Raw genomic sequence first — 23,403 nt, 5'->3', positions numbered from 1 at the left:
ATTCCGTCGCATGCTAATCTTCGGTGAAAAGCTAAAGCACAATATTTTCAAAACCCAAAACCTTCCGCAGGTTAAGATACTACACGCAACCGAAAAACTACCTAAAATTCAGTACTTTTGACTCAATCTCGTGGTATCATGCAGGAAGGTAAAATTAGGTAAACCGTGTTGAAGGTCGTTTCCATTTAACTATGGCAAAAATAATAACTCAACCTTGAGTTTAATTTACTTAAATTTATGTTTTTTTTATTTTTTACGTTTTAACGACATTCAATTAGCTAGAGATTACTGGGTAGGGAAAGTTATGAAACTTAGAGCCATAGTACTCAAGTGAGAGCAAGGATGTGAAGTAAACAGATCGGAAAACTAGAAGTGGCAGGGTCATTAGAACAGGCTTAATATCGTGCGGGCTTAATTTTTGCCTTCTGATAATGAGGGTCGAGCTCGACCCTCATTATCAGAAGGCAAAAATTAAGCCCGCACGATATTAAGCCTGTTCTAATGACCCTGCCACTTCTAGTTTTCCGATCTGTTTACTTCACATCCTTGCTCTCACTTGAGTACTATGGCTCTAAGTTTCATAACTTTCCCTACCCAGTAATCTCTAGCTAATTGAATGTCGTTAAAACGTAAAAAAGAAAATGTGACTAACATACACTAAGAAAAATTATATAGTAACCTTTACCATATGAGGAGGTTAATTCGACTTTGCAAGTATAGTGGTTTTCAACCGACTATACCATTACGTCACTTTAACTATATCCATGTTCAAAGTTACTATGCTACAGCTTTGGACCATAATAGTAATATTGAACATTCTATTGTAAGCATGACCTTTATAAGAGGGATGCTCGATATAACAATATGCATAGTTATCTTGACCTGGAATTGTTTGTTATGTCTATACCAGAAGAATGAAATGTTTTACCATGCATTATGCATAATGGTAAAATTGAACACTCTGTTGTACGAATGACCATAAAATGTAGGATGCTTGGTATAACAGTAAGCATAGTCATCCTGACCAACACCTGTTTATAATAACATTTGTTTCCTAGTTATTTTAAAAGAGATATCGTTGTTGTGTAAGGGTGGATTAATGCGAGGTTCAGTAAATTGGAAATTTTTCAAGCGTCTCCAAGTTTATTGATAACATATATTTTATTTAAACAATTATCGTGGATGATAATATCTGAAAACACATCTTAATCTCCTTTTTTTGCCTTCACGTATAACTGAAAAAAAAGAAAATTTTATGATTTTAGGACGTCGTGGTCCATTTATTAAATAAAATTGAATTATTTACTCACCTAGTGCAATATTAATAAGCAATGCAAACTTGCGGTATTATATTCCGTTGCGGAACATGACCTTCTGTTTCGTAGGATTTTGAAACTGATTTTTAGTATGCAATGACTTGGTAGAGACTATATTTGTAAGGCAAGTGTTTATGTTTAGCCACTAAATATTCTTCTTGGCTGGAACTCGATCATACGATGGCTTATGAGGCCATCGCCTTACCGTATTATAACAGTAATAATATTCTTGCAATAGTTAACAAATGAAAACAAAAAGCACGCCGAAGAGCACACTCGTATGCTATGTATACAATTTCTCACTTTAATGGCCGCATAATGCACTTTAATGGAATACATACTGGGAACGCAAAGATTGACAATTATACTGGTCGGTAGTAATACAAAGTATAGTCAGCTGAAAATCATAATACGCAAAAGGTGCTTACTACAAGGGTCATGTCCAAATAAACGGTGTAAATAGTTATTTCAACCTTTACATTCTTGTAACAACTATAAATTTAGTGTTTATAAGTTATTAATATATTGTGCAGAGAACAATCAAACGTAAAGTAGTTATAACAATGGCACCGGTTATATTCAAGATGTTTACCATGTTCATATTTTCATTTTTACCTTATTTTTAATAGTTTTTTAGACTATTCCATTGTCAGTTTTTAGATGATCACTATTGTTGGAGTGAGCATGTTCTAATTGTCATAAATAACAACAGCATAGTTAAGCAGTAATCGATTTTCCTAGTATTTTTTACGATACAGTAGTGTAGTATTATCGATCTCATGGTCATTACTGCTATTTCGGCAAATAGTTAAAACAACCACGAAAGTCGGGTCCCAGATACTATGGATTTTTTCTCAGTGTAGTCGAAATAAAAAAGGGAAAAAAAAAAAAAACTTAAATTTATGTTGAATTTACCTAATTTTGAGTATACCCCAAACAACTTAAAAGTACCTTACTGCGCGGAAGACCTCGACTGAGTCGAATCTCTCGTTTTGCTTTTGACAACACTAATAAGTGCGAAAGCGAAGCACAGCTCAAAAGTACCTAAATTTAAGTTAAAAGAACTTATTCTGTTGGTTATTTTACGGTTGCGTGTAGAGTTTTGATATCTCTATGAGATCAGTTGTCAATTCAGTCACACTCACCTACTAAACGAAATGGCGACAGTTGCGCACCTGGTGGTGATATCCTAATTACCTTTGTACATGCATTTATTTTTTACACAAGTTAAAACCTCGAGATGGACGTCTATTCTCTGTAGTAAAATGGAGATTATTCTGACGGTCACTTTAGGTAAACTGACTCAAATCTCATGAGACTAAGGTGAGACGCAAAAAAAAGATTTGCATTTTTAATAAAACGATGGAAGAAATCTTCTCAAGCAACCTTTAAAAAAAACATTGGCCTTGAAAAAAGTAGTTTATTCAGTCAATTTCCATACAATAATGCCACATTTGAATAATATTTTTTTGAATTTTGACTAAAACATATTGTAAATTGGGTTATTGACAGTGAGTTCACTGGAGGCACCTCGAAACAATACGGTGTGCACCATAACTCAAAATCTCGTGGATCAATCGTCCTGAAATTAATATTGCATAAAAACTCTATTTCAGCATTTACATGGCAATCAAGTTCTACATTAACATCGTAAATGCATAAAGTCGCAGACGTAATGTAGCATTACCGCCAGCTCTATCCCAGTTAAACTCATTCCGGTGCACAATCCTGGTGGTTTCAGTATCTCGGTCGAATCATTCGGAGTTTGATTCGGAATCCTGATTGGATTCAATATGGATTCCAGCTGAATCAGAATCGGTTCTTGCATTTGACCTAGAATTAATCTATACTGAATTCATTCAGGATTCCAAACCGGCTCCTGAATGGGTTAAACTGGGATAGATTCCATCTCAAATGCAACAACCGATTTCGACTCAATCGGTTTCGGATTTGCATTTGAGGTGGAATCCTTTGGAAACGTCTCTTAGAATTACAGATAAAGTAAGTTACCTATCATTTGGAAGTCTTGTGGTAGTTTTCACTGGTGGTGCGGTCGATTGCTTTTTGAGCTGGTCTGGGCTGCACTCCAACACCCGGTCAATAGATGAGAATCAATTACAAATCGAAACAGAATCCAACATTTCCTCTCTTTTGTATAGCCGAAAATGAGAAAGAAAGTAACCAATAAGCATTATAACGTCGAAATATTGTGCTATTGCAGTGCAGAGATTGACAGCTCGTTTTATACATTTCTGCTATTACATAGAGCCACAGAGAACAGACATCCATGATCGAACAAAAATATTTAAAAAACGTGTGTAAACATTTGAATTAATATACGATAAACACTAGCGCCGCAACACCAACCTATCCCAACTATCCGTCAAATCCATTCCGGAACCGGTTCGAAATCCCGAATGGATTCAGTATGAAATCTTGCTCAAAGAAAATAAACGATTCCGACTCTATCGGTTGATGCATTTGAACTGGAATTCATGCAGGAAGTCCGAACCGGTTCCGGACTAGTTTGACTGGGTAGAGGAATAACCGCTGTCAATTCTGCCTATAGTTTGGTCACAGAGAACAGATGTCCATCTTCAGCATTCAACTTGTGTAAAATCTCTAACGGATTCGAAGGTAGTTGGGATATTCAAACCAGGTGAGCTACTGTCGTTATGTTTTTTGTGGCTGAGTTCGACAGTCAAACTAGTCCGGAGCCGGTTCGGACTTCCAGCATGAATTCCAGCTCAAATGCATCAACCGATAGAGTCGGAATCGGTTGTTTTCTTTGAGCAAGATTCCATACTGAATCTATTCAGGATTTCGAACCGGTTCCGGAATGGATTTGACGGATAGTTGGGATAGGTTGGTGTGGCGGCGCTAGTGTTTATCGTATATTAATTCAAATGTTTACACACGTTTTTTAAATATTTTTGTTCGATCATGTATGTCTGTTCTCTGTGGTTTGGTCATGGTTATCTAGTATGCTGATAAGTTTATGAGTAGATAATAAATCCGAAAATAAGTATTACTAATAATTTTCATATTAGGCAATTAAATTGCGCGTTCCGTGGGCGATTTAAGGGCGGGTAGGGTGGCAAAAAATGACGGCGGCAAATCGCCCAAATGTTGCGATTGAGATCGCCCACTATTTGCCGGCAAGTAGCCGTGTTGGCAAATAGCCCCCCGTTAGCCAGCAAATTTCCCTTTTTGACTGGGATGAATGAATTATTTTAGCGGCAGTGATGCAAGTTCCCTTTATACTGTATCGATTTTGTTGGCTATTTTCGGCAAATTTGTGACTAAGAGAAACGAAAGCAATGAAATTGGAAGACTGATAGGTATTCTAGAGCCAATCAGTTATAAACTTAGAACGGAACGGCCGGCGTCGGCGGTACAACATGATGATGAGTTATGTTCTACCATAGACCATGCGGTAGACTTGGGTGCAACGCCCAACTCCTACTTAGCAGAAGGCACAGAATTCTTCACATTTCCTTTCGATCATGTCCATATGAGCCTGCATAGTCCTAGTTTTCCGTTATAAGTTTATAACTGATTCGCTCTAGAATACTTATGCGTCTTTCAATTTCATTGCTTTCGTTTCTCTTAGTCTCAAATTTGCCGAAAATATCCAACAAAATCGATACAGTAGAACCTTGCGGCAATTAAAACATAGTAACAAGTTACCTTTATACAATATTCAGCAGTGGAAATATAAAGGTCTGTAGATTGTCATAAAAGTCTTCAATAGATTTGACGCAAAAATGTAGTGTGTTGATATTTTAAATGATCTAAAAAAGTTGAAGACTGGTTAAAATAAGCTAGTATAGGCTTTGTTCTGTGAAATAATCGTGATCTGCAAAAAATCTGCAGATTTACTAATATATATGCCGATCTGGTATTATTTTATGACGTTTTTGCTTGAACCTGAAACTGAGTCAGGTTCTAACCCTAACCGCTGTCAGTTCATACATTTTGACAGCAGTTGGGGTTAGAAACTGACTCAGTTTTGCCTCAAACAAAAACCGCATTAGAATTCCCCTCTGGAAATTCATCCAAAGGGTGTAAAATTATGGGGAAACAAGGTAAGTTAGGTTCAGAATATGGGGTTAAATGAACACTTCACACAATTTTTAATTTTATCAATAGTTAGAGGTACAAAATGATCGTGGTAATATGCTGTAATGAATCGTGGTTAAAAAATAAAGCGATCCAGCATATAACATTTTTTGGCAAGAAAGGTCTATTGAAAACAGTCAAATTTAAAAGCCTGTTTTCGGCACCACTAATGCTATTACAAAAGTTCGATTAGCTGTCATTTTCAGCAATGTTTTTTACGACGATTTCTTATGTTTTCTTTGCGATATGACGAATAAAAGGGAGGATAAATAAAATTGTATAGAACCGTAATTGATTCTCATCTAATGATACCGTGATCAATTTTAATTTTTACGGAATTTTGTTCTCACACAATTTGAATAATGTTTTACGAACATTACCTTGAGTTTGTCTCGAACAGAGGTACCTTGCATCGGCATTCACGTCAAGTGCGCTGCTATTGCTGCCTAGGATTGCATATGTTCGAATGTAATGAAAGTTATTATGGTTTTTATTCCATATATAGCCAATATTGTGCAATGGCTTCATGCTTATGGATTACATTGATTGAGATACTTCAAGCATATTTAAAGCATGTAAGCTTTACATATGCATTTAGTACTATTTTAGAGATATATAATGCTAATGTCATGCTGTAGGTTTAATCGTCACGCATCCCCTCTTGAGAAATGCATTCGGCATATTTGATTGCATTCGAGCATGTGCAATATTTATGCTTTATACCGATAACACAGAGAACAGACATATAAGCTAGAACAAACTTTCCCGAAAAACCTGTGTAAACATTTAAATGAAAATACGTTGAAAATCACCATCGCATACAGGTTTGCATGCGTGAGTCACCATTGTATCCAAGTTTGCATCAAAGCGACAGTTTTATTTCTTACACAAGCTTTACTTGTATGTCAGTTCTCAGTGGTTTAATAATGACAGTTTCAAGCAACCTTGCCCATCGTACTTAATCAGAATTTTTATTTTTTTACAGAAAACCATTCCTGCAAAATTAGTTTTGTATAATTTATTACATGTACCCAATTAAGCTATGGCAATTCGCATTCGACAGTTTACCCGACGTCACCCGCGTTACTTGTTGGCACAGCCAAACTTGTGTCGAAGGGTGTCAATCAAGATTCTCTGGCGCGTTATTGATGTCGCACCCTTTGTGAGTCCTTCGTTATGCGTTCATTGAACGATTTATTGGACGTTCATTGGACCGTCACAAAACGCATTGGACAAATGAAGGACCTTTGAGGGTTTGGTTTGATTTGTTCAGAACCCGAACGCGAAAATTCGAAATTTGAAAAACCCGAGCCCGAAAGTTTAAAATTTCAAAAACCCGGACCCGACCCGAACCCGATAATTTCAAATTTGAGAACCCGGAACCCGACCCGAACCCGAGAAGTCTAAATTTACAGAACCTGAGCCCGACCCGAAGCCCGTCGGGTACGAGATTCGGGTTCAAAATCCCGAACCCGACCATTTCTAATACTGATTCACTGTGCAACTTCAGCTAGTCTAGATCGATAAGCCAGGGGTGGTCGAACAAGCTCAAGATCAAGCTTTATACCTAATATTCTGCTTCACTCATTGGAGTTAAAGATGTACGTGCCAGTGCTGCCAATCTAAGAGTTGACCATCGCTATACTAAAAACAGAATACAGTTTTTGTGCACTTTATTGAGTCAAAAATAAAAATCTATCTCATGACAGTTTATTTTATTCACTGAGCACCATTTTATACATTTCCTTTCCCTTCGCACCTAAGCCAGACACTTTAAATAGCGCTCCAGCCGGTGGCTCTTGATTGTTAGTATGGGCGGTCGTTACAAACAGTTCATCCAATTTGGGACCGCCAAATGCCGCCGATGTTACTTGCTTAGCAGGAATAGCAATCTCCTGTTCAACCTTTTTCGTCCTATGCAACAAAGAAATAGTTACAAAACAAGAGAAAACTGTTTGACGTCTCTGTATAACTTACTTTGGATTAATCTTTAGAAGTTTAAAACCACCCCAGGTGGCGACATACAGTTTTCCATCCGCATCACTGGTCATTCCATCCGCAACAAAGTCTGGATTTTTACCGTCAACTTTCAAATCGTACAGAACGGTTTCGTTTGTCAAATCGCCATTTTCCAGTACATCGAATTCCTTTATATCCCGCGCCCCGGAATCAATGTAGTAAAACTTGCCCGTCACTTCATCCCACGTTAATCCATTGGAGATGCTTACATCGCGCTTCTGTTCATAGAACTTTCCACCAACCTTGCCGTCAAAGCGATAAAACTTACCTTCTTTTTGTTCAAAAATATCACCCAACGACTCCAACCGCATGGTTCCTACGTAGAGACGCCCCTGCGGATCTACTTTACCATCGTTGAAACGGACATGCTTTTCCGAGTCACCCAGATCGCCGACCGTCTTCTCGAAGGTAGCCTTCTCCGAACGACCATCCCAGCTAACGAGGACCAGTTTGTTCCCCGTCCCGAGAACGTACTGGCCGGGTTTGCCCTGAACGAGGATAATCGGCGAAATCGGGGATATGCCGTCTGTAGGTAGATTTGAATAATTTGTTAGAGTTTCGTTACGGTTATCATGCTTGCGCCAGGATACCGATTGTAGCACTGTAGGTCCTGTTTTCGGCATAGTCGTAACGAAGGATGGCTGCTCCCGTGATGTCTACATAGTACAGACTCTGTGTAGCGGTGTCCCAGACTGGTCCCTCTCCGAGCCAGGACAGTGGACTGGGTAATTGTTGAACCGTCAATTCGGCTGCCATCTGGGGAATTGATAGAAGGCATTTATTTTGTAACTCCTATACGATGAATTTTCTTAAGATGCTATTTTTTATCATATTATTTCGATTCTATCGTATGTTACTGGTGAACTATTTCAAGATACCGCAAACTCAGGTGATTCACATTTAATAAAAGTGCCCAAACCTCCTGGTAGAAGACAAAGGGTTAAGTCGTCGAGACACTCTAAGCTTGATCATATGATATAAAACGTTTTGGCTAAATTAAATGATCTCTTTTTACCGCGAAAATTTTAAAATTTGCTAAAATAATAATAATCACCAGGTTGAAAAAGAACCAATATAAATTTTTCAGTCTGCACTAATAATTAAAATTGAAAAAAATGCACGAAATTTGATTCATATTTTTTCCGAAAAACGTCAAAGCACAAGCAACGTCTCGCACATGCTTTAGTATAGGTGATCTGAAGCTGATTTTCAAGTACCCATCAAAACAATTGTATGGTACTATAGTATGCAATGTTGTGACCATTTAATAAAAATTTTGGAATTCTTTAGCGCTTTAGATAATAATTTCAGTCACACCAACGTTTTTTTACTTTTCTATTGCTGATTTCGTTTTTAGATCAGAGTTGCTCTAGGTTCGCTCGGAGCTGTCACTTTTGTATGGAAACTGTAAACATTAGAGCGAACCTATGGCGACTCGATTCTAAAACCGAAAACAGCATATAACACCTTCCAACCTTTGTTTACCAACATAACTATAAACAAATAAATAAATACCGCTACACTAGATTCGTCCAAAAAATCCAAAAAAGTCAGTAATTCTTCAGCCTTGAAAATCAACATCGCACACCGGTTTCCTACGTTATTGCGAACTATATATTTTCCATTCCCCAATCAATCATGCAAAAATAAATTTTGAAGCAATTACGAGATAAGCACACAATCAGCAGAACGGGAAGACCGAGTACTTACACTGTTCGATGCATACACCAGACACGATACGACTGATATAAACAGCCTCGTTGGCTGAGCTTGGCATTTGATCATCTCGCACAAACACGACCGCAGCAGAAGTGTATTTGATTGAATGAACGAGTGATAAACCTTACTTCGTTACTTTGGTGCCGTATAGCAAATCACGTACCAGGCAGCAGCAGTAGAATGATCACTCAATCCAACCGACAACTTAAGATAAACTGATCAGTTCGATCGACTTGTATGCTGTCGCTTGATCTCATACTGATTCGACCTTGGTAGGTTGTTTTATGCAAAATAACTTCAATGCGATTTGACTTTCATTATCTCTTCTAAAACATATCGGCTGATTCCAGCCTCCTTGTGAAACTGATCAAGGTTACGATCGTGCAGTGTGACCGTTGGACTTGTTGATCAATCAAACGTTTGAGGAACCATAACTATCTCGTGGTTGTCTAGATCGTGGCTGAATAATGAAACCGATTCCGATAAAAAAAACCCTCCAAGCTTCTTGTGGTTAAATATCAATCTTGATGGTCATCCAAGCGAGCAATACTCGAATGTAACTCCGAATACAGAAAACCTTATGAAAGCAATACCGAGTTTCCCCGCGAAAAATCTTGTCGCATTACCCAAAATTTTTCTTGGTTAGAGGCCTAAAAATGCTATATAGGAGGATGATGACATTTGATCCTCTGGGTACTAGATTCACTGGCTGTATCACATAATCTAATCAGAAAAATACATTAAAATATGGGAGGAAAATGACATATTCGTACGTTTATGACGTTTAAAAATAAATCAAATTTTTACATTTATTTTCTTAAATTCTCATGATACTTCCGAAAATTGAGTTTAAAGTCATCTCAACTGTTTTTTAATAATTTTTTGTTTGATTATTTGTCACGACTCCATCCGTTAGCATAACTGAGCCGTGAGCCTTTTTTATTTTTACAATGTGTTAAAATAAAAGTTATTTTTACTATGCCTGTCCATCGGGTGTTGTTGGCGCAGCTTGCTGTTGCGTGTTGAGATCCTCTTCCTAGGTGGTGAAACATTAGGTGCGTTGGGGATCATTTGGCCCGTCTTCTCGCGCGTTTTCGTTCACGTCCATGTCGTCATCGGTACTGTTTTCATGATGCTCAAGGTCGGATGTTCTTGTTTGTTTTTTGTAGTTACGGATTGCTGTTGTAAGTCATTCTTCATCGGTTTTTGATTTTTTGTTGGTAGTGTTGGTTGTTGGTTTGGAGACATTTGGTGTAATCGTTGTTACTTCGATGTTGGTAAATTGAGTGAACACAGTTGAGTTCTAATCATTTGGTGAGACTATTTTGATCCAAATTTGCATAGTACTGATATAGTTTAAGAGCAGAGCCGTCTTAAGACCGCTCGGGGCCCTGGGCACAACTAAGCTGAGGGGCCCCTATAATTGAACAGATATACACTGCTGTCGACTAGGATGATCTAGAAATGATCAGCATCAGGCAACCATCCGTGCCACCTTGAGATTTATTTTTCAAATTTAAGCCAAATCATTCAACCATCTGAAAGAATTAAAATACTGTAGGAATCAAAATGTTTGGAGAAAAAAATTTAGATTTTCATCACAATAAGTGGCACTGTAAATGTACAGGCACCATCGAAAAACGGAAGACGATTTTGATAGATCTTAAAAAGGTATTAGCATGTTTGACCAATCGGACCGAAAGTGGAAAATGGCCTAACACATTATATGCGTTTGTGGAAGCTCGAACTCAGGTGAGTTGCGTGCAGTGTAATGGACTTAGCAGCTGCGCTATTCCCTCCCCATATGATATAGTCTGATCTTCATAGTTGTGAGACGTTGTTTGAGGCTGAAGAATGTCTCCGTCAATAATGCGAAATGATGGAGTAAGGCGGGTTTAACGTCAACACTACAATGTCGACGATTCATTCATTAATTGTCCTTTCACTATGGTAATCTAGGAAACATCCCAGCAAACATTAGGAGTTGAACTATAAGACTACTTCTCTGATTTAAAGCGTATTAAAGGTTATGTAAGCTGAATAAAGGAAAGCTTCGCTGAACTATTTAAACATTAACAGTTTATTCAGCCTATTCAAAATCCTGTATTCGCCAGTTCCAACTAGGCTGAACTATACTGCTAATAAATGTATCAGCGACAATATTAAAGCTTTTATTCAACCATCTTAATTAGACTGAATTACGAGTTCCTTTAATCATTAAGCTGCACTACATGTCTTCAAAAGGTTGTTTCTACCTATACATTAGCCGTTATACCACCTTTGACTTTTAGCTGAATTATGTGCTTAACAAAGGTAATTGTACCTACTACAAAAATTGGCACGATTAGCCAACCATGACGAATGGCAATCGACATGGGTTCGAGCCCTAATACACGCACATTATTTTTTTTTACTTTGAAATGAAGGACTTCTCAAATTAGCACATTTAGAATTCTTTTCTTATTCTATTTGTTGCTTCAACGGTAACATTCATACAGTGTTTTTTTTTAAATTCAATGCAGTTAATTTGCAATTTCAATTGCGTCCTGAAAAAATGTCTGCTAACCAGGCATGCACAAGAACGGTGCTGCTCCGTGCCCTATTGCTGTGCACTGACTCATAATGTGTCAGCGTTAAATTGAGCTAGTGCTTGCGCTGGTTTCCGATGAGCTAGAGTTCGCAAGTAGCACGAGCATCGACGAGCGAGAGCCCTCGCTAGCACGGTGATAGCTATCACGATGCACGGATCTTTAGCTCAGCTATAGCAAAGCAGAATAAAAAAACAACAACGCGTTAGTGTGAGTAATGATGCCCGCATCGTTTTTTCAGCAACCTGTCGCACATTCACCAACGCATATTTCTTGTTTTGTCCTATTCTTTCGTTCCATAGCTTACGCTACTGCACCGTTCTAGCTCATCGGACAAGCTTACCGCCCAAGTAACCAATAAGCATTATAACGTAGCCTAATATCTGCTTTAGATCCACATATAAAGCTGTCCTAAAAAGCCGTGAAGCCCTAAATACTTATTTAATGCCGATATTATGCCAGAAAAGGCGAAATATAGTGCTATTACTGTGCGGAGATTGACAGCTCGTTTCTGCAGTACTAATGCTATTATATAGCAAAAGCGCACAAATGTCAAATTTGAAAGCATTATATTGGCACTACTAATGCTATTAAAAAGCTTCAGTTGGTTGTCATTGTCCGCCATGGTTTTAAAACCATTTCTTATGTTTCCTTTCGGTATGATGAACAAAAAGGAAAAATTTTAAAATAAAATATTCTGTTTAAAACCGTAATTGACTCTGTTCTAATGCATTGTAATGAATATTCTTAATGGGGTTTCGTGCTCACATGATATGAATGTTTACGAAAATTACCTTTAGTAAGTCTCGAACTGAGGTACCTTGATCGGTGAGCTAGCTCACCGATCTTGCTCGTGCCAGCTTACCGAGCTGGCTCATGGTGCTAGCTTATCGTGCTAACTCGTTGTGCTAGCTCTTCGAATCGTACAGCTCGAGCACGAAGGTTACCTAGCACGAGCGGTATCAGTGCTTATTGATTTTAGTTCCTTCAAAGCGGCCGCTCAGTTCGTGTTAGGCTCTCGTGCTATGCTTCATGCATCCCTGCTGCTAACAAAAAGAAGCTATCAAGTTGGTTCGATGCATTAGTAAACCTAAAAAATAATTCATACCAAGGACTTGCATATACATACACACTTAGTTGAACCCAGCCAAATCCCCGCACAGTCGAGTAATAAGTAATGTTTTATACTGATGTCTCGGACAATTCTCGACAAACATATGATTACGGCCTAAAAGCCAACTGTCAAAATCCACTTTGAATGGAAATTCCAGACAAACCATTACTAGTCGAACATACACTGAAAAAAATCCAAACGTTAATTCTATTTGCCTCAAACCGCTTAAAATTCATATGAAGAAGAAATACTATTGTTATCACGCGCACACATACCTTCTATGTGTCAACTGTATAAACTATGTATGCACACACATAAGTTATATGTGCATATTGTTATAGAATGGGGTTTTATGTGCCTAATAGTTATGAAATGTGAATGTAAGATTAATATTTCTTGTAAATACACACATTAAGTTTATGTGCCAGCAAATAGTGTCTATATGCCTCCGTTAATTGCGAAAATCTATGTGTAAAATCAATAGGCATAACGTTTACTTTTTTTTGAGTGTAGTTCACATCAGTTTATGAAAGAGAAAACTTTTCTCTTTCATTTAATACCGGCATCTGTGATTGGCGTGTAACGGTTTGTCCGGAATTTCCATTCAAAGTGGATTTTGACAGTTGGCTTTTAGGCCGTAATCATATGTTTGTCGAGAATTCTCGATTTTTCGAGACAAAAAGATCGGTTGTAAGAAAATCGTATCTTTTTCAATGACAATTTTAAAACAAAAATAGATTTTACCAGATCAATTTTTTTAAGTTAACAACATCGATTTTGAAAAATTCGTTTCGACATCGCCCATTCCTATTTCGAAGTAAGTGCCTATCTGTGGACTATAAAGTCCCTGGAATAACATATGATTATTACATTGGCGACAACTGTACTCGTAAATCTTTCAAGCAAGAAAATATATAGTATATTTGATAAGTGTTTCAGTATATTCCAATCGAGATGTTTTCATATATTACGGTTTCAGCACGTGAAACCAACGATTTACAGTTTTTCAATGTAAAAGCTTGCCAAATCATACGCGCCCTTGTTTATGTAATTTTAACTTTTAATTCAAAATGGTCTGTTTACTTATTGAACACAAGAGAAAATTTTTGTTCGAACGATGCTGTAAATTTTGGACCATTTTTCATTTTCCAAATCTCGACAAACATATGATTACGGCCTAAAATCCAACTGTCAAAATCCACTTTGAATGGAAATTCCGGACAAACCGTTACACGCCAATCACAGATGCCGGTATTAAATGAAAGAGAAAAGTTTTCTCTTTCATAAACTGATGTGAACTATGTTCGACTAGTAATGGTTTGTCTGGAATTTCCATTCAAAGTGGATTTTGACAGTTGGCTTTTAGGCCGTAATCATATGTTTGTCGAGAAATGGTATGGTAAATAAATCGAGGAGATTGCCATCTTAGAATTATAAATGGCTTCAATCCACCATTCAGTTACCACCACTTTCATATAACACTCATTTTTACTTGTCTAAAAGTTTTGTGACATCCGTCAGTCCTCATCTTGGATACAAAAACGTCTACAATCATTAGTTTTTGAAATTAGTAAATTATTTAATTTAAAATTGACGAATTTTCTAAAAATTATCGCACAAAAAAAATTATCGTAGGTTGGGATTAGAACCCAAGTCAACTAGATTCACTCAAATCTATAAAAGGCTAGTGTAATCTTTGTACAGACTCTATTCAGCTGCCTAGACTTCTCGATACATCGGTGAAATCTTAAGCATTCGATGTATGCAAGATTGGTGCAGACAGTAAGGTAAGTGCTTAGTATTCAACAGGTTGCTGGATCGGATCCAGGTACGTGATATGATATCCAAGAAGGTAATACAATTTTTCTCTCATTGTAACGTAACACTAATAAAAGTATATGGCTTCCAAAGAGATTGATAGCGTGTGTAACTTGAAATAAATGACTTTTTTAATAATTTTTCTATGATAATTTTCTCAGCTGAATATCGGTAACGAAAAGGCTTAGAACCGGTACTGCGGTACTGGAGCCCCCAGTACCGGTAGTACCGGTATTCGAATATTTTTTCAGAAGATTCGAGAAATGCTTCAAAATGAAGTTGAATGCACAAACTGATGTCTCATTGCAGCAGAAGGTATTCTTCGTATGCGGGTCTTCTTTTATTTCGAGATAGAGGCCACTTTGAATTCAATAACTGGTAAGCGGTGCGACGTTCATCGACTTCAACAGATGGTAAATGTAAGAAACCCTATTATCAACAGTAAATCAAAATGAGAATGTAAATCCGTGTACGCTGGTCGCATTTCCTCTCGGCATTATCGCTTTGCTGTAAATTGCTGCTGAGTTTTATGCAAAATAAGGCTCCTAATTTCCAGTTAACTATGGAATTTTGCTGACTTTTCCGATCACCAAAAATTACGAATCACACTATTCGAAGCAGCTCACCAACTCTCAAATTATAAGCTACTAAATCGCTGTTCGCTCTTTTATAGATAAAGATTTAAGCGCAAACCAATTACAGGCACGACTTAGGCCACAGTCGTATTACGCACCACCCAGTGAATAATTGGAACCAATCAGAATGTCCGTAATAAAAAATCAAAACAAATTTTTACGTCTCTTATGCTAGATGTGAATACAATGAAATTTAGTATAACCTGGTTGAAATTTTATTTCGACCAAACAGCGTAGGAATTTAAACATATCGATCAGTACAACGGGAGTTAGTAATGTTTAACTTCCAGAATTATTATGATGAACGATTTATGTAGAAGAAAATTCAATATAATAGCCACCTTGCAGACCGATATTTGAAAACGGGTCCACCAATAGAGTCTACATATATTTCATTAAAATTTTGTATGGTATCGAAAATACCGGTATTGGCTTTTGCTCAGTACCGGTATTACGGTACCAATAGTGGGTCGGTATTCCTGGGATTTGATAAAGCTGAACTGTGGTTTTCTTCAGGCTATATACATGCTGAAGAATTGTTCTTTAATGTATCTTAATCAGACAAGCTTAATAAATTTTCCAAATCCCGGATGTTTAAGGGTAGAATAAACGATATATGATTACACGTATACCTCCAATGTTCAGCAAGAGCTGAATAAAGCAACTGTTAAAATGTTTAGAAAACCACGAAATGTTTGTTGGGTTCGCAGCTGATTTTCATTGACACAGAGAAACTGCTGGTATAACGTTGTAATTATTTGACGCTACGAATTCCTCGCGATCTGCCTCTCTACATACTATACAAGTAATCGAATGAAAAAATTAAAATGTGTATAATTAGAATTATTATTAATGAAAATAACGCCATTTGAATGTGAAATAAAAATCATATTTCCGAAATATAAATTGCATGTATGAATCCATAATACTCATAACCCACAACACATAACTTTCAGATATCATGTATTTGACAATTATTGATGGTCACATAAATATTAAATACCATAAAGGCATTGATGTTATTTACCAGTAACTATAAGAATTATATGTGAAACTGTATTGCAAGTAATCGTATAGTTTCACATATAATAAAAATGTGCACTTTTTGCCAGTGTATCATAAAGGGGAGGTTAAACATTTTCATGCAAATCGACATAGATCTTTCATTAGGGCTTAAATCGCAAATGTAAACAAACAGCGTTTTCGCTATTATGACATTATGCGACAAAAATACTACAAGATTGAGGTGAAAATTAGTTAAAATGGTTTTTAATTCGATTTATAATTAAAGAAAACAAAACGGCGAAACATGCATTTTCTTCGAGATTTCGACTAAGGCCCTTCTTCTCATATGGAATATAAAGGCTAAACTTACATTTTTAGACAGAACCGGGGCGTATGGTTATTATTCACAAAATTATTCTTTAAACGGCAGTTCTATTATATAAATGATTAGCAATATCTACTATGATCATGTCTACTCTATAGTTATTGTACATAAACATTCGAATATTTCGATATTTTCATGAAATTCGGAGAAAAGATGCGCGCGCCCTTTCATTTGCATTGGGTTTATATGCGCCCATTTGCTGAGCCCTATTAAAAAGTATACTGTCAAGCTCGCCCATTTACCCAGCCCTACCCAGCAAGATAAAGTCAGTTTAGCCCAGCCTCCTGGCAACCCTATTCCATCATATGGTGTTTGACAGCGACCCACATATATGGGGCGTTATAGCTATAAAGCCCCAAACAAAGAATTATGTTCGGTACTATACACGATATTCAAGTGTTCCACACGACGTTTTGCATCTTGTGGGATGATTTAATACCATATTATTCAGAAAATCAACATTTAGTAACTAATTACAGCTTTAAATCATTCGATTCAAAATTAATGTTTTGATTATTGGCAGTGATGCTGGCTGTACAGAGACGTCGTCTTTGACAGGGGCCTGGTTTAGCCCATTTACCGCGCCCTTCTGAAAATTGTGTTCACGGTTTAGCCCTTTCGCAAATGGTGGTTGCTGAAGGGCGAAATCACGACTGGAATTCAAATTGGGCGTAAGCATTTTTTTAGTTTCTACCCACTAAAAGCACATAGGAATTAAATTCTTTGTTATATTGTCATAAGGTTTAACCAAAGATGCTTCAGGGAAAACATGATCATAAAGTAATTTATACCAACAATAAAAACTACATTTAGAAAAGCATCGCCGAATATTGAAACTGAATTTTCTCCATTTGAGTACATTGCGACTTAGGCCCTAATGAAAAATCTGTGTCGAAATATTCTATTGGTACATTCTCGTGTACATTTGCCCTATTTTGGGACACCACGAAAAGCGAAAAATATGATGTTACGTTTCCAATCGTTGCGTTTCTTTTTCCACCATAGACTTTTCTACGACTCATGTACGTACACGGCACATGACACAAACACTACATCACTAGCTGGTGGAAAATAATAAACAAAGACGGCAAAATCAAATGGGATTGTTTTCAACCAGGAAGCTGCAGAAGTGTTCGTGAGACCGGGCGACAAGAACTCAATGTGCTTTTGACAGTTGCTGACGTCGAATTGCTTGATGACTCTCGTCTGTCTGTCACTCCACAACTCGGACAACTCACCTGTACCAGGTCAGTGTGTGAAACAGGTTCCCGATAATAATTATTAAACTTTCGTTTTCGCGAAAATTTCATCATTCTTCCTCGCTGTTACATCGACATTCACCGTAGAGAAGTTTGCTACATCGATCAAAATGACGGCTTTAACATGGGAGGAGAAAGAACAGTTAATTACCCGCAACCTTCAGGAGGTTCTCGGTCAGGACAACATGCGATCTATTCTAAAGGAGCGCGATTTAAAAATATACTGGGGCACAGCAACAACCGGCAAGCCACACATTGCCTACTTTGTGCCCATGTCAAAAGTGGCCGATTTCCTGAAAGCCGGATGCGAAGTTACCATTCTGTTTGCGGATCTACATGCCTATCTGGACAATATGAAGGCCCCATGGATGCTACTGCAAGAACGGACCAAGTACTATGAGGCGCTAATCAAAGCGATGCTGACATCGCTGGGAGTGCCCTTAGAAAAGTTAAAATTTGTGCGGGGAACAGATTATCAGCTCTCGAAAGAATACACGCTGGATGTTTACAAATTGTCCTCCGTGGTGACTCAACACGATGCCAAGAAGGCGGGAGCAGAAGTGGTGAAGCAGATAGACCATCCATTGCTATCGGGGATCTTGTACCCAGGCTTGCAGGCCCTGGATGAGGAGTATTTGAAAGTGGACGCTCAATTTGGTGGCGTGGATCAAAGAAAGATTTTCACCTTTGCTGAGAAATATCTGCCGCAGATGGGTTATGCCAAACGAATTCATTTGATGAACCCGATGATTCCGGGTTTGGCCGGAGGAAAAATGTCATCTAGTGAAGAGGACTCGAAAATCGATCTTTTAGATAGTGCAGCCAAAGTTAAGGCGAAAATCAAGAAAGCTTTTTGTGAACCGGGAAACATCGAGGACAATGGACTGCTGAAATTCGTCAAACACGTAATCTATCCGATGTTCAAGAGTGGCGAAGGTTTTGAAATTAAACGAAAGGCTGAGTTTGGTGGAGATTTGAAATTCGAGAATTATGAGGATCTAGAATCAATGTTTGCCTCACAGGAATTGCATCCAGGTGACCTCAAGACAGCGGCTGAAATTTATATTAATCGCTTGCTGGAACCGATTCGTCAAGTATTCGATAACGAAGAACATCGACAGTTAACGGAACGAGCCTATCCAACTGGAGCGGGAAGTAAAAAAATCACAACAGCGCAAGTCTCCGGGGAGAACACTCCGGACAAGGTGGAACTCAAAGTAGGAGAAATCACCGAAGCTGTGAAGCATTCGGACGCGGATACTTTGTGCATTCTGAGTGTGGATATAGGAAGCGATACGAAAAAATCAATTGTCAGCAATCTCATGGCTTATTACAGTCTGGAGGATCTGAAAGGACGTTCGGTTGTGACGGTGACCAATATGAAATCTTCCAAAATTCGTGGAGTCGAGAGCGAAGGCCTTGTACTTTGTGCCTTCAATCAGGACAAATATGAATTACTATCAGTTCCCGATGGAGCAAAGCTGGGGGATCGCATCATCGCGGAAGGTTTCGATAACACCAAAGCTGAAATTGCACAGCTAAATCCGAAGAAAAAGGTTTGCTTGAATTGGTTTATAGCGATTGTAGAAATTGTTCAAATATTATATGCATTTCCAGGTTTGGGATAAGATTCAGGCCGAGCTGAAGATCAATGCCGACGGCGAAGCTCTATGGAAGGATTTTGCTCTACTAACCCTGAATGGAGACAAAATTACCAGTACGTTGAAAGAGTGTAGTATCAAGTAAACTGTTGATGGTTGTGGCAAATGCTACGATTTCTTATTAAAAAGAACAACCACGCTTCAAAAGTGAAAAAGGCAATGAAAATAGAATTGCTATACGTCTTATTTCGTTAAAACTATGTGCGCAGTACACGATATTATTTTTGCATTTTGTTAGTTTCTTTTGTATAAACAAACGCATAGTCGTTATATGCTGCGAAGTTAATAAAGCTTAACTACGTTAAGGAATACAATCGAATTGGAATTTACATTCTTCATTCACTTCGAAAAAAAATGCTTCCGGTTTACAAATTATTTTTAAGGAAGTTTCCTAATCTCAAAGGCAACATTTTTTTGATATTTTTTTTCGGATAACAGCATCAAAACAATGAAGATTTTTTTTACGTTTTATTTAACGGAAAATAAACTCGATGAATCGTACCCTTATCAGTAATAATAGCCACACACGCACACGTACTCGTTTGAATCTTCTCTCGTCCCAATCATTCTTGTTCTCCGAGGCCAGAAACTTCCCTCCCTATCAGTAACCTAGCAAGTTTTGAAACACCTCTAGGGAGCGTTCAATCATGGCAGGAGCAGCAAAGTTCGATCGACAAACTTTGGTGGTCCACACGATCGGTTCTTCTGTTCGTAAAACCCCGAAACACGTCGCCTAGGTGATTTAAATGCGAGTCACACATGTTTCAGCGCTCAAAATATAATCCTCATTTACACACGGAACGAATATTACTAGCAAAGTCGTCTCTAACAGATTCTTAAATCCTAACAGATGGATGATGTTTGGTTTGCTTACATAGTCAACTGTCGCTGTTAGAGCCGAATCTCAACCAGTTCCCCCTTTCTCGCCGGATTTCTAACGCGAATCGATTTTGGTCCGGGTTGACGGCTCTGTTCCTCCTATTGATCTATTTTAGCCAAGATATCCGACTCCCGGAAGAGATGGTACTCTTTGCTGTCGCCCAGATCAACCTTGGTACCACCGTACTCAGGCAGCAAGACCTTTTCACCAACACTAACACCCAGCGGAACGTGCTGCCCGGTTTGTGTATTGCGTCCTCCTGGTCCTACAGCAATTACCGTTCCTTCCAGTACTTTCGATTGTGCCTTCTCGGGGAGCACAATTCCGCCCTTAGTTTTTGTCAGTGCTTCTGCACGTTGGATCAGGACACGGTCCAACAAGGGAATCAGACGTTTGGTGGCCTGGAAGCAATTATGGAAATATTCGTATGTGTCATAACCTCAAACCTAACAGAGGATCTTTCGAGAATGTCGCTGAAGCGAGAAACATGAACCGGCGTTGTTATGTAATCATGTTGAAAGATGGAACATGTGAAGTGCAATAAACCGTTTTAAAAATAAAATGAGTTTCATCTCGAATGTTCTTGTTGAACTATTGATATAACAAATAAATCTCTTTACAAAAATATCATCTTCATTAATTCGCTAACAAATGGACCTTACGTACAATTTCATCATACTTCACATTATGGACCCTAGTCTTAATTCGATATGTGTAAAGAGATACACTTACCATTTTAGTTGTGCAAGTTACTTCGGGAAGATTTCGTGGGATGTACACAAGATACTAGACTGTTGCCACTAGGAGGTATTCGTTTCTTGTACAACCGTCCAATCCGTACGAACCGAGAAGCTACCGAACGACCACGCTGCTTGAAGAACGATTTGACAATGAGAAAAGATGTGACTGATGTGAGTGATGCTGAAGTTGAAGTGTGAGAACCACGTGAACCGTGAACAACAAAAAGGCCTCGCGAGATTACAACCAGGGTAACCAGATTGAATTTTCTATAATATTGTTAAGCCGGTATTACACTGTTTGTCCCCAGTGAACAAAAAGGCGGCTAGGCGCGTTTGTTCTGGTTGCATTTGAAAACTGGAAAATCCAGCCACTCGAACAGAAAGTAATATCGAAATTGATCGTAGAAACGTTGAATTTACAAAAGTTTTATTTGTTAACAACAACTTTTCTTGTAACATCAATGTATTTATGATGCAGTCCTTCATGCCTCCAAAATCTACAACGGAAAAACAATGTAAATCGATGTTTTTGATTTCAGAATGTATGGGAAAAGATAAGTTTTTTCATTGTTACATCGCTTAACGACCCCCCTTTTTCCATGTAAAAATCAGGTGTACAATGAAATTGGTTGTAGAAACAACAAATGTGTTGTTTTTCGTTGTAATGTAACAATAAAAAATGCTGTAATACTGTTGTGCATTTCTATTCGGGCAGCGACAATCATATTTTCTCTGGTTCTAAACAATGAAATCACGTCGGAAGTAGTGCGCTGTATTCGTACAATGATGCGCTATACAGCGCACTGCTTCCGACATCATGGATTGGCACTAAACAAGATAAAAAACGATTGTCGCTGGATGGATTATACAGGTTTCAACTGTAACGATAATACATATTCTGGTTGCAGTTGAAAATCGAAATAGTAAACTTGCGCCTTTCGGTTTTTCTCTTATTTTCGGAGTACGCAACTAAAGCGCATATGGTGTAGATGATGCGCAACTTGATTCTCTAACATGTACACAAGATGCGCATTAGGTGCCAACTCTGCAAATAGGGAAAAAAACAAAAGGCGCAAGTTCAATATTTCGATTTTCAACTGCAACCAGAATACATGCTGGCGAGGTAATTTTGAGTTGTGCGTCGCTTTCGCACTTATTCCCAGTGAACAAATTTTCTGGCAGAGACCGCCCTGCTAGATTTCTGTAAGTCTTGGTTTGGCAGCCCTGTCAGATTTCTGCGCGTACCCTGTCGGGTTAGTTGAGCTAGGGCGAACTCGGTTTCGCTCACGTTTTCTGGCAAATTTTGACAGGAACCGAGCAAAACCCTGGCATAACTCGGGCATAAACTGTACAAAGATCCTGGCAATTCCTACCTGATAGAATTTAGCACGAATCGAGCAAAGCATCTGACAAAGATGTGGCAGGAAACGTGCAGAGATCTTGGCCGTACATTTTTGGGTGGATTGTGGATAAAAGTGAGCAGCATCGGTTGGTTTAACCGTTTCTGTCAGAAACGGTTGTTGCATTTGAGCGAATTCGTTGCCAGAATTCTCGCACAAATCGCGCAAAATGCTCGCAGAAACTCTGCCAGCATCAATTTCGCTTTGCTCAACTTTTGCTGACTTTCTGCTTGCCACGCTGACCGGGAACATACGACCTCTCAAAATACATGGATTTGACTCGTTTGGAATGACACAGACAAATAGGGTGACGATAGCAGACGAGTAAAATACCAGGACAGTCGAAAGGGTACTGCTTCCCCTCGTTACCTCAATCGACACTGCCTTCTTCGAATGTTTTCGGCAGTTAAAAGGTTCTGGGGTCAGGCAGGCAGAGCTTCGGCAGTAAAAAAGTTCTGGAAGTCTAGGAGAAATAGCTCTGCCGTCTTTCGTCTGAATTCGATCACCAAGAACTTTTTCGGATTTACACAAAGGCAGTACTTGCTACACCACCATCAGCAAACGTTTCATGCTGAGATAGTCTGTGCAGGACCGGCGAGGATTTTTCAGTACTAATAACACGACATTGACGTAAATCAGAAACATCAGCGATCCCAAATAGCTTCCCTGCGCTATGTCTGGCAATCTCCAATGACAACTATTATCTCTCGATCTTAGAGCTGCAAAACCTACCGTTTCTCCG

At 38.4% G+C, this 23,403-nt stretch overlaps 3 protein-coding genes and 1 long non-coding RNA gene across 7 annotated transcripts; 1 reads left to right on the top strand and 3 right to left on the bottom strand.

The window, feature by feature from the left end:
* Window positions 1–7,094: 7,094 nt before the first annotated feature.
* LOC131685342 (regucalcin-like) lies at window positions 7,095–9,422 on the bottom strand. 3 transcript variants are annotated; one of them, XM_058968998.1, is made up of 4 exons: window positions 9,168–9,422; window positions 8,048–8,213; window positions 7,416–7,983; window positions 7,095–7,352 (listed from the first exon to the last, which is right to left on the bottom strand). In XM_058968998.1, the coding sequence occupies exons 1-4, from the start codon at window positions 9,240–9,242 to the stop codon at window positions 7,154–7,156; spliced, it is 1,008 nt and encodes a 335-aa protein (XP_058824981.1). In that variant the 5' UTR covers window positions 9,243–9,422; the 3' UTR covers window positions 7,095–7,153. The 3 variants fall into 3 exon arrangements, with proteins under 3 accessions (XP_058824981.1, XP_058824983.1, XP_058824982.1); XM_058969000.1 differs by lacking the exon at window positions 9,168–9,422 and adding an exon at window positions 9,124–9,146; XM_058968999.1 differs by lacking the exon at window positions 9,168–9,422 and adding an exon at window positions 8,973–9,116.
* A 597-nt stretch (window positions 9,423–10,019) lies between these two features.
* Window positions 10,020–12,962, bottom strand: LOC131681997 (uncharacterized). Its single transcript, XR_009304005.1, has 3 exons — window positions 12,873–12,962; window positions 12,559–12,807; window positions 10,020–10,714 (listed from the first exon to the last, which is right to left on the bottom strand). It is a non-coding gene; the product is annotated as an uncharacterized LOC131681997 (long non-coding RNA).
* A 4,853-nt stretch (window positions 12,963–17,815) lies between these two features.
* LOC131685340 (tyrosine--tRNA ligase, cytoplasmic) lies at window positions 17,816–19,960 on the top strand. 2 transcript variants are annotated; one of them, XM_058968995.1, is made up of 3 exons: window positions 17,816–17,968; window positions 18,073–19,536; window positions 19,598–19,960. In XM_058968995.1, the coding sequence occupies exons 2-3, from the start codon at window positions 18,091–18,093 to the stop codon at window positions 19,724–19,726; spliced, it is 1,575 nt and encodes a 524-aa protein (XP_058824978.1). In that variant the 5' UTR covers window positions 17,816–17,968; window positions 18,073–18,090; the 3' UTR covers window positions 19,727–19,960. The 2 variants fall into 2 exon arrangements, with proteins under 2 accessions (XP_058824978.1, XP_058824977.1); XM_058968994.1 differs by having other exon boundaries at window positions 17,872–17,968; window positions 18,068–19,536.
* A 143-nt stretch (window positions 19,961–20,103) lies between these two features.
* LOC131685341 (10 kDa heat shock protein, mitochondrial) lies at window positions 20,104–21,420 on the bottom strand. The gene is made up of 2 exons (XM_058968997.1): window positions 21,254–21,420; window positions 20,104–20,922 (listed from the first exon to the last, which is right to left on the bottom strand). Exons 1-2 carry the CDS (start codon window positions 21,254–21,256, stop codon window positions 20,620–20,622), a joined length of 306 nt encoding a protein of 101 aa, XP_058824980.1. The 5' UTR covers window positions 21,257–21,420; the 3' UTR covers window positions 20,104–20,619.
* Between the last annotated feature and the right edge of the window lie 1,983 nt (window positions 21,421–23,403).

This window comes from Topomyia yanbarensis, chromosome 2 (genome assembly GCF_030247195.1).
Source record: "Topomyia yanbarensis strain Yona2022 chromosome 2, ASM3024719v1, whole genome shotgun sequence".
In the NCBI taxonomy this organism is placed as follows: domain Eukaryota; kingdom Metazoa; phylum Arthropoda; class Insecta; order Diptera; family Culicidae; genus Topomyia; species Topomyia yanbarensis.
This window is presented reverse-complemented; position numbering and strand designations above follow the sequence as displayed.

Coding starts and splice junctions, on each gene's coding strand:
- LOC131685342 (XM_058968998.1), bottom strand. CDS start 9,242: ATGATCAAATGCCAAGCTCAGCCAACGAGGCTGTTTATATCAGTCGTA. Junction 8,214..9,167: donor TGGTGTATGCATCGAACAGT/GTAAGTACTCGG, acceptor TCAATTCCCCAG/ATGGCAGCCGAATTGACGGT. Junction 7,984..8,047: donor GACCTACAGTGCTACAATCG/GTATCCTGGCGC, acceptor ATCTACCTACAG/ACGGCATATCCCCGATTTCG.
- LOC131685340 (XM_058968994.1), top strand. CDS start 17,917: ATGACTCTCGTCTGTCTGTCACTCCACAACTCGGACAACTCACCTGTA. Junction 17,969..18,067: donor GGACAACTCACCTGTACCAG/GTCAGTGTGTGA, acceptor CATTCACCGTAG/AGAAGTTTGCTACATCGATC. Junction 19,537..19,597: donor AGCTAAATCCGAAGAAAAAG/GTTTGCTTGAAT, acceptor ATGCATTTCCAG/GTTTGGGATAAGATTCAGGC.